An 11,131-nucleotide genomic window follows, 5' to 3' on the forward strand; every position below is an offset into this window, starting at 1 on the left:
TCGGCATTCTTTGGATCTTAGTGTCCTCTGTCAAAGCAACCCCAGGTCCTGGTGGATATGGATGTGTACCTGTCACCAAACATTGAACTTCTTGTCCTTGACTGGCAGGATACTGTTTGTGTCCATGTGAATCTGATGCATTCTGAGGGCCTTTCTCTTTAAGATTTTCTTTTGAGGTAGGCATATGCAACACAGGACCATACTCATTATGCAGCTTGATTGCCATTTCTCGTTTGTGACTGTTCATCCAAAGGCACAGGTTTTCCATTATCAGCCACAAACATGACATGGGTTCTCTTCAATAACCTGAACACAAGTGTGTGCACAGAATGTTTCTGTACCTCCTCGACCATGACGCCATGGTCTGTGTAGTCGCTCTGGCAGGGAAGAAACACTAATCAACAGGATGGAAACCGCCACCACAGCTCTCCCTGTCTCACTTTTAAAAATGTGTTTGCTGAATGGAGCTGTCTCTTATCTTTCTTTCATAAACCAGATACACAACGCATTATCTACCATTTCCATCTTTAAAGAGGCAAACCAAAATAAGCTGAAGAGTAATCTATGGTAAATTCTATTGTTCATGAATATTTGCTATCCCTCCCCTTCCCGGCCCGTTTAGTGAGGCTGTGGCCATGCCACCAGATCTACTCCATTATGAATTACAAAATTTTCCTTCTTTATTAGGTCACTGTCATATCATTAATAGCGCCTTTCATCAAACAAAGCAAAACAAAACTTTCTCTGGGTCATCCGTGTCTCTACTGGCTAATTCGTTTCTTTGCTCCCCTTTATAGCCAAACTCTTCCAAAGATTTACCCAAATATGCTGTATCCCACTCTCTATTCAATCTACTCTAATTGGGCTTTTGCCCTCATTTTTCCCTCTGCAGTGGCTCTAAGGATTGCCAATGATCTCCATTTTTATCAAAGCCAAAGGCTTTGTCTTATCTTACTTAATTTCACAACAGTATTTGACAGGCTTGGCCACTCTGCCTCCTTCCTTATACCATTTTGCTCTTTTTTTTTTTTTTTTTTTTTTTTTTTTTTGCGATATGTGGGCCTCTCACTGTCGTGGCCTTTCCCGTTGCCGGATGCGCAAGCTCAGCGCCCATGGCTCACGGGCCCAGCCGCTCCGCGGCATGTGGGATCCTCCCGGACCGGGGCACGAACCCGTATCCCCTGCATCAGCAGGCGGACTCTCAACCACTGCGCCACCAGGGAGGCCCCCATTTTGCTCTTTAAACTTCCAAGATGCCACCATTGTCCAGTTTTACTCACCTCTCTGGCTTCTCCTCACTCTCATTGGCAAGACCTATTCCTTTATTCAACCTCTGTGGAAAGAATGCTAGTTGTATCCCAACTATCCATTCTCCCCCTCTCCATAATAATAGAATCCTCTATTTTTAGTTGGGCATTGGCTACCCAAAATAAAGTAACTGACTACGTTTTCCACTTGCTTTTTGTGCTATGGCAGCGTAACTAAGATCTGGCCAAAAGTATACAAGAAGTGATATATATGAATTCTTCCTCCTTTCTTGTACCTGCTAAGTACTTTTATACTACCTCTATGTGTCTGGTCTAGGCCTCTTGTCTTCTCTATCTACACTTTCTCCCTGGTTTATCCCATTCAGGTCTATGGCTTTAAATAAAAATTGTATGCTGATGACTCTCAAATCTTTATCTCTAGTCTGAACTTCTCCCGAGAGTAGTATTTTAAATGCCTACATGACATGTCCACTTGATGTCTCATAGACACCTCAAATTTAAACATGGCCAAAATAGGCCTACTGATCTCTATTTATCTGCCCCCAAAATTGCTCCACTTTGAGTTTTTGCCATTTCAATAAATAGCACAATCATCTACCCATATGCTCAGGCAAAAGGTCCAAGAGTTATTCTCAATTCAGTTTCCCTCATTCACTATATCCAATCCATTAGTGGCGGTCTACCTCCAAAATACATCCAGAATCATACCACCTCCACTGTTAGAACTCCATGCCGAAACATAAGCATTCCTCACCTGAACTATTCCAATCAGTTAAGTGGTCTCTGTAATTCATCCTTCGTGATCTTAAAAGATCACAAAGTGATCAGCAAAAGTGAGCTTAAAGGATCACGTCTCTCCTTATTAAAATCCTCAAATTGATTCCAAATCTAATTGGAATAAAATCTAAACTCCTATAAGGCTCTACCTGATCCAGTGCCTCCAAACTCATCATCAAGGACTTCCCTTTCCATGTTTTCCATGTTCCAGCTAGCCTGGTCTTCTATCTTTAAACATGTCAGATTTGTTGTTTATCCTGCATGAGGTTTATGGTACTTTTGAATCTGTGGCTCAGTTTCTTTCATCAGTTTTAGAAGATCCTCAGTCACAATCTCTCACATCTCCTTCTAGGGCTCCAAGTGTGTGTGTGTGTGTGTGTGTGTGTGTGTGTGTGTGTGTGTGTGTGTGTGTGTGTGTGTGTGTGTGTGTGTGTGTGTGACCTTTACACTGTTTCCCATGTCTTACACTATGTTCTGTGTATCCCACCCTTTTTCTCTCCATGATTTAGTCTGGATATTTTACTTTGTCTTATTTTCCAAGGTTTTCTTCAGTTGTGACAAACCTGCTGTTAAATACATCTGCTGAGATTTAGTTTCATCTACTTAGCTTTAAATATCAGTTATTGTATTTTTCAGTTCTAGAATTCAATTTGATTTTTTTAAAGTTTCAAGTTCTCCGATTTCCTGTATTGCTGACTAATTACAATTATTGTAAAAAGTCTGCCTTAGATCTTCACCAAATCTGTTTCTTCCATGGGTCTGTTTTTATTATCTATTTTTCCTTTTGATTTTGGTCATGTAGTCATGTCTTTTAGTATGCTTGGTAATTTGTGTGTGTGTGTGACAACTTGAAGAAATAATTTTAGGCTTAGAGTGATGTTATTCTCCTCCAGAGAAGATATATTGATACATTTGCTTCTGGCAAGTGGTAAGGTCAGGGATTGAGCTAACCTTCATCCAAGCAGCGACTGAGCTGATTGGAAGCTGAATTTCAGTTTTTGTAAGGGTTGATCTATAGCCACTATACTCCTTCTTCTAGGCTGAAACTGCTGGAGAGTCTTAGACTAAAGGCTAAGAGAGTCCTAACTTAAAGCTTAGAGAGTCCCAACTAAAAGCTTGGGGTATTTACCAAGGCTCCTTCTGCTGGTGGGCCCTGGACTCCATTTTTGTACCCTTAGTCCTGTAAAATTGCCAGAATCTCAGCTCAGCTTCTTAGCCTCTCCATCACTGCTTTTGGCTCAGCTCCTTAGCTACTGCTTACAAATGAGCAAATGCTTTGAGGGTAAAAGCAATGCCAAATGTCAAGCTCATCTCTTTAAGCTTCCCTGGTCTATGATTCTAAGCCTCTTAAATCCTTACTGAAGCAGCTTCTGATGTCTTCAAGCAGGTATTTTTAATATTTTGTCTAGCTTTTCTGGTTGTTCTCAGAGGGAAGGGTGGCCTGTAACAAGCCAGTCCATTAATTTCAGAAGCATAAATCCCCAGGTTTATTATAATCTTAGTGCCTGTTATGGAGTGAATTGTGCTCCCTGCAAAAATATGTTGACATCTTAACCCACAGTACCTCAGAATATGACCCTATTTGGAAACAGAGGAGTCTTTACATAGGTAATCAAGTTAAAATGAAGTCCTAATCCAATACGACTGGTGTCTTAATAAAAAATGGGAAATCTGAACATAGACATGCACTGGAGTTAGATAGCTACAAGTCAAGGAAAGCCTTGTCTTCAGAGGGAGCATGGCCCTGCTGACACCTTGATTTTGGACTTCTGGCCTCCAGAACTGTAAGACAATAAATTGTGTTAAGCCATCCAGGTTGTGGTGCTTTGTTACAGCAGCCCTAGTGATCTAACAAAGGGCTTTTTAACTTTCAGGTCTGTGACAGTTAATTTTATGTGTCAACTTGACTGGGTCATGGGGTGCCCAGATATTTAGTTAAATATTATATCTTAAGGTATTTTTTGCAATGCAGAAAGTATTTATACAGTTGACTTTACTAAATTTTCCTTATGGGTTCTCACTTTTACATAATAATTAAATAGGATAGGTAGAGTAAGTTCAGTAAATATTTCCATTTACCAAGCATGGTAAGAGAATGCTAGTGGTTCACCAATATCTCTTCTCTCCTTCTGTAGTGTTGGAATCTGACAGCCACTCAGAGACTACATTCACAGCTTTTCTTCCAGTTTGGCATGATCACATAGCTAAGTTCTAACCAGTAGGACATGAGCAAAAGCCATTAGCACCACTTTTGAGTCACGCACTGAAAAGGAATACATTTGTTCTCATGTGGCTTTTTCTTCTTTCTCACTGGTGGAGAGATAACAAGACTAGAGCAACTTCCTTGGATCTAAAAATGGGCACCATAGAGTGAAGATGGCAGAGCTGCTCTAACAGCCCTGGATCCCTTGGCTACTATGCTAGAGAGACATACACTTCTATTTTGTTTAAGTTACTGCATATTTGGGTCTCTGTTTTAGCAGCTTGTCATATATGCCTTAACTAATACCCCAAACCATTATAGTCTGAAGAACTGGTTTATTTCAGTTGAATAAGCCCTACCTTAAGTAGCAAAAACAAAAAAGAAAAGTTAAAAAAAAAGGAATTCTGAGTTATCCTCTACTATAAATTGGTTACATATTTTCCTTTTCTTAAAATTCAAAGACAGATCATCTTTCAAAAATCATGATTTAAACTTCATTTAGAAAAAGTTTCTAAAAAACTAAAGATAGAACCATCATATGACCCAGCAATCCCACTACTGGGCATATACCCTGAGAAAACCATAATTCAAAAGGACACATGTACCCCAATGTTCACTGCAGCACTATTTACAATAGCCAGGACATGGAAACAACCTAAATGTCCAACAACAGATGAACAGATAAAAAAGATGCGGTACATATATACAATGGAATATTACTCAGCCATAAAAAGGAATGAAACTGGGTCATTTGTAGAGATGTGGATGGACCTAGAGTCTGTCATAGAGAGTGAAGTAAGAAAGAGAAAAAAAAATATCGTATATTAACACATGTATGTGGAATCTAGAAAAATGGTACAGATGAACCTATTTGTAGGGCAGGAATAGAGACATAGACGTACAGAACAGACATGTGGACACGGGGGGAAGGGGAGGGTGGGACGAACTGGGAGATTAGGTTTGACATAAATACACTACCATGTGTAAAACAGACAGCTAGTGGGAACCTGCTGTATAGCACAGGAAGCTCAGCTCGGTGCTCTGTGATGACCTAGATGGGTGGGATGGTAGGGGTGGGAGGGAGGTCCAAGAGGGAGGGGATATATGTATACATATAGCTGATGCACTTCATTGTACAGCAGAAACTAACACAATATTGTAAAGCAATTTTACTATGATAAAAAAAAAAGAAAAACAAAAAGTTTCAAAGTAAGAGTCACGGCAGGAATTAAGGTAGCAAGGGAAGAAGGTAGAATGATTTACTTATATCTTGGTTAATCCTAATAACTCAATGAGGAAGTTATTATACCCTTATTTGGATGAGGAAAACTGATTTTTAAAAGTCAGGAGAGGGCTTCCCTGGTGGCGCAGTGGTTGAGAGTCTGCCTGCCGATGCAGGGGACACGGGTTCGTGCCCCAGTCTGGGAAGATCCCACATGCTGCGGAGCGGCTGAGCCCGTGAGCCATGGCTGCTGAGTCTGTGCGTCCGGAGCCTGTGCTCCACAATGGGAGAGGCCACAACAGTGAGAGGCCCGCGTACCACAAAAAAAAAAAAAAAAAAAGTCAGGAGAACTGCTTAAGGTTTCACAGTTAATAGATGATATATCTGGGATTCAAACCCAGGTCAATATGATGCCATACACACTTTCACAGCACCATCCTTCCCTTAAAATAGCCTCCATTCAACTATTGCTGCTCCAAATGACTATTTTAGAGGTCTATTTTCATTAAAGGCTTAAAACCTATAAAACGTATGTATGTGCTTGTGATATATTTTAACTGAGTAAATTAAGCAGTAAAAGAGAAATTAAAATACAATCATATACATCATAGTGCTATCAGTTCACTCAAAAAACAGAATAAAAAAGCTAAAAACACAACTTTTAATCCGATACAGAAGGATGCAAAACTGGAGTGGAAAGGAATGAGGCAAGGGACTCTTGCTTTTCATTCTAAATAGTTCTCTATTTAATTTCTGAACATGTATATGTTATTACTTTGGCTATTTAAAAAATGTATATAAAATGTAAAACATGAAGTTTACATTTTAAAGCAAGTAGTTTAATTCACCAGTAGTGGCTTCCTAATGGATTTCTCTTTTTCACCCAAAAGAGGTAGGATATATATATATGATATATATTAAGTTGAAACAATCTGAGATTGCAATTTTTTTAGATTATTGGTAATATGCTTCCACTTAATAAGTGGAAAAGGAACTATATAAAAAAGAAAACATGGACTTAGAATCAGAAAGATTTGTGCTTGAGTTCCTACTTTGTCAGTTATTAGCTAAATAAATTTGGGCAAGTAACAACCTCTCTGAGCCTTGGTTTTCCTGAAAATGGAAAAAATAACACATATCTTCAGGGTTGTTATTAGACACAAAATATGTAAAGTCCCTAAAACCAGTACCTAATAAAGAAGAGAAACTTAATGAATGGCAGGATAGAGACATTTACAGCCCCCAAACTAATACAAATAATTAAATGTATAGTGATATGAGATGAAGGTTCTTGAATAATATTTTAATTTATAACTTCAGATTCCTCATCATATTTGTCATAGTAATTTAAATTATGCTGCAAGTGTGAAGTGAAATTACATATAACAGTTCTAACAATAAAGTACAGCTAAATAAAGTGAGTCAGTGACTACGGAACTTATCACGGTTTCTGAAAGGGGAGAAGTACTAGGCTGTTTTTATACCTTCCTCACAGATACTCTGTAGATACAAGGGTCTAGGATGCCTGTGGTGGCACTTGCACTCATTTTGCACATAAATGAGAACTTCTTTCTCCAGTGAACACAGTTTGCTTGCACCACCTCCCTGAGGGGGAAAAAAAAAAGAACCAGTTAATTAACTAGTATTGATGACATGTTAAAAAATAAAAAGCACAGATACTCTTTCACTCAAGTCTATAATGCAAACATGACATACTAAGAACCAGTATTTGGAAACAATGAAACTTGAAGAAAACAAATTCCTAACAATGTGATCTGAAAATCTTTAGAAAGTTTTATTATCCACAGGAAACTGAAAAAAAAGTGAATTTACTTATCAATTTAATCAATATAAACTGATGCTTCACTATTCATTCATTCAACACACACTACACATTTGTATTAGATGTGATGAGTATGTGCTAGGTGATGAAAATACGAAGATCAGAATGACAGTGTTTCTAACCTTATATGGCTTATAGTTTAGTTAGTGTAAGAGACAGAAATATAAACAATACTTATTCTAAAATGAGCTACTGTCACAGTTTCACTCCTATTCCAGCCATAAGAGCAACAGCAGCTACCATTTATGGACAGTTTACCACATGCTATTTAATCTCACAACAACCCTAGGAGGTAGCTGGCATTATCCTCACTTTACAGGTAAGGAAACTGAAGCACAAGGAGAGAAGATAACTCTAGGTCATTTAGGTAGCAAGTAGCATAACCAGCATTTAAACTAGGCTCATTCAACTCAAAAGTCCTCTTGTCTATTTTTTCCAACAACTCTGCTCTTTCAAGTTTCCAGGCCTCTGTACATGCTGTTCCCTCTACCATTCCCTTAGAAAGGAAGGATAATTATTCCTCTAACATCAGAAGAAAAGAAGGGCAGTGGGCAAAAATAAAGACAAAGCTGGAGAAAGCAAAAAGGAAAGGCAAGAGAGCCCAGGTTAGTTTTCATTTTCTTAGGAAAGTAATAGAGGAGGTTACTTCTACAGGATGATAGTAGCTGATGGGTGAGCTCTAAGTTTAGATAAAGGCTGAGGACGGTGAATGTGACAGGGAGTCAACTTAGTAGCTGCCTCAGTGAATAAAATGAGCTTGTATTGGGACAAATCAATTTGGTTTTATGGATTTCTCCATCAATGCACAGAAATCCAAGAACAAGAAGTGCAGAAACAAATATAATTTAAAAACCAAGTATGTGTTTGTGTGTGGTACGTGCACGTATGTTTACTTATATACATGTAAACAGACATGCAAACAGAGAGGAGGGTGTGTGTTTTATCATAGGTTTAACTGTCATAACTTTAGCTTTTTTTTTTCATTAGGAAGCTTTAGGTGATTTAATGAATTATGATATGACGAGAATGTATATGTGTTCTTAGGGGAGTTTCCCTAGAAATCCAGCAGGGGTGCAATTTATCTGTATGGTCACAATATAGGCAGATTGAGAGTTGTTTGGCAAAGAACAGATCTGAAGGTGTTTGTCAGGCAACCTAAGGCATCCACAGTAAGATGAGAAGCAGCTAACCTGTATACTCAAAAACAGTGAATTAAAAAAAATCATTGAATAATAATGAAAATAACAAGCAAGAAAAAATAAAACCAGAATTTTTTTTTATTGTTGTTTCCCTCTCAACATCTCTTGGCCTCAGGACTTGGTCAAGGCATCAGCCATGGCCTCTGGAGCTTCCCCAAAAAGGTATGCAGATATAACAATGTCCCAGTACTCCTGGACCCTTCAAGAGTATGCTGAGCTTCAAGGCACTTTGTTGTTCCTGTTACTGAGACCACCGATATAATGATCAAGAATCAGAGATAACAGTAAAAAAAAAACACTGTTATTTTACTTTTCTGATAAAATTACATTAAAACTTCTGGTTAAGGATGGCAGTTTGGGTACCTGTATTAGCCTCTGCTCCCTCCCCCAAATCTTCTAAATTAAAAAAAAAAAAATTTGAAGTCACCATCACCAAGGACAAAGAGAACCAGACAGGAGACAAAAAAAAAAAGTGGACAGGGACAGACAAGTGATAACTGATTAAGCAAATTGAAGAAAGCTGAACCTTAAGCTGGTAATAATGAAAGCCATGAGAAGGAATCTAAAATTGGTCTTGAAGTAGAATGAAGGAAGCACAAAAGGCAGAAGGATTGACTGAAAACTGTTTTAGAAACAGAACCTCAGATCCTGTGACTCCTGCAGAAGACTGAGATCATTCTCCTGACAAGGTAAAACAAAGGGATCTCTGAAACACCTGACTTGAGGGCAAGGTATTGAAAATGGCATGATAGCATGACCATATTGGGGGAGGTGGATTAAAGATGACTCACTGAACGCTGAAGCCTCCAGTCTTCTCCCTTAACCTGCCTCCTCAGAATGCTGGAGCCAGGGCATATTCTTCAAGATGTGGAAAGAATATTCCCTGGGGAAGCCAATCAGCCCCAAAGAAAATGAGACGGATGTTGAGGGTTCCCAACAAAACAATCTACAGTGAAAATCTGAATCAATGAGCACCCGCCATATGCACAAAGCTAATTAACTTTTAGTGCTTGGTAGTAAATGAGCAGACACTTATCTTAATATGAAAGACAGAGACAAAAAAAGAGAAAAAAGCAACTTGAAGAAAACAAAGTCTATGCTGGAAGAAGAAAAGATTCTCAGAGAGAAGAAAGTACATCTACCATACAGGAATAGGATGCTGTTAAATTTAAAAAAAGGAACATACAGGAAACTAAAAAGTACCCATGGAAATCAAAACTACTGGGCTTGATATTCTGTTTGTCATTCCAGATCCACTCTGCCCTTTGCTGTGGCCCAGGAGGCTGGCTTTTATGGACTATATCAACCAGGCTCCCCTGCCCTCTGCCTCTGCATGTGCTAAAGGGACAAACAACGCAAAGATGGAGTGCAGGAGGAGAGAGAAGTTGGTGTATTTTTCTCCTGCTCCTTCCCTGTCAGGCCACATGAAAAACAGGGAAGTGGCTGGGGACTGCAATTTTCTACAATATACCTTGTAGAACTTAGACTCTAAACTATATACGTTTAGGGACTTTCCTGGAGGTCCAGTGGTTAAGACTCCATGTTCCCAATGCAGGGGGCATGGGTTCGATCCCTAGTTGGGGAACTAAGGCCCTGAATGCCGCATGGCATGGCCAGAAAAAAGCCAAACAGAAAAATAAACTATCTGTATTTATAACTTGGTTAAAATAAAAACCAAATTTAAAAAGTTGTCTAGTATTGAATAATCTGAAAATGGGAACAAAAGTATATAACACTGTAAGCCATTTTCTTCTAACTGCTTAAAAAAAAAACCCCAAGAACCTTCTTTACTGGCTAATACATGAAAATTAAATGGTATCTTAAAATGTTTTTCAGCCAATTATTCTAGAAATTATGTCATAAGTATAAAAAAATCCATTAATACTCAGTGCAAAACCCTAAAACTTTGCTTTATATTCTGCTACTTTTCATTACTTTGTGAAGCAATTCCTCAGCAATACTAATTACAGAAATACATCTTTAGATTTTTACCTAGTTTAAAACGCCCTTATAATGTAGCAGCCTTTACATACCAAATGGTATATGCTATCACAAATGGAGGGCAGCTTTGGCCTAAGTAATAAAAATAAGAGAAATCAAGCAAACTTCATATGTGGGTGTCTTTCTTTAAAAAACACGTAAGTAGGCCTTCCCTGGTGGCGCAGTGGTTGAGAGTCCACCTGCCGATGCAGGGGACATGGGTTCGTGCCCCGGTCCGGGAAGATCCCACATGCCACGGAGCGGCTGGGCCCATGAGCCATGGCCGCTGAGCCTGCGCGTCTGGAGCTGTGCTCCGCAACAGGAAAGGCCCGCATACTGCAAAAACAAACAAACAAACAAACAAACAAAAAAATACATAACTAGGAAAGGCGTATCTACAGAAACATTGGTCTAGTTTGGCTAGAGAGTGGAGGAAGGCAACATTAAGTCTGGTAGACTTGGGAAGAAACAAGAGATTAAAAAACTTTACCGTTACAAATACAGGTAGATAATTGATAGCATAGTATAGAATAGAGGTGAAGAATAAGTTTTCATAAAGGATATAATGTTAAATCTTAAGGGAAAAGAGTACGCTTCTATATCCCTATGTTCCCATCTACTTACTACCACCCTCTTTCC

General features: G+C 38.8%; 1 protein-coding gene and 1 pseudogene across 1 annotated transcript in view; both read right to left on the reverse strand.

The window, feature by feature from the left end:
* The window catches only part of LOC103090361 (pleiotropic regulator 1-like), a 2,640-nt pseudogene extending 2,287 nt beyond the window's left edge, over positions 1-353 (reverse strand).
* The window catches only part of EEIG2 (EEIG family member 2), a 108,057-nt gene that overhangs the window by 51,009 nt on the left and 45,917 nt on the right, over positions 1-11,131 (reverse strand). Inside the window, exon 2 of the mRNA XM_007449340.1 lies at positions 6,955-7,075. Coding sequence (XP_007449402.1) covers positions 6,955-7,075 — 121 coding nt within the window. The remainder of the gene's footprint in view (positions 1-6,954; positions 7,076-11,131) is intronic.

The sequence above is a fragment of the Lipotes vexillifer genome, unplaced genomic scaffold (assembly GCF_000442215.2).
Source record: "Lipotes vexillifer unplaced genomic scaffold, Lipotes_vexillifer_v1.1 scaffold393, whole genome shotgun sequence".
NCBI lineage: Eukaryota > Metazoa > Chordata > Mammalia > Artiodactyla > Lipotidae > Lipotes > Lipotes vexillifer.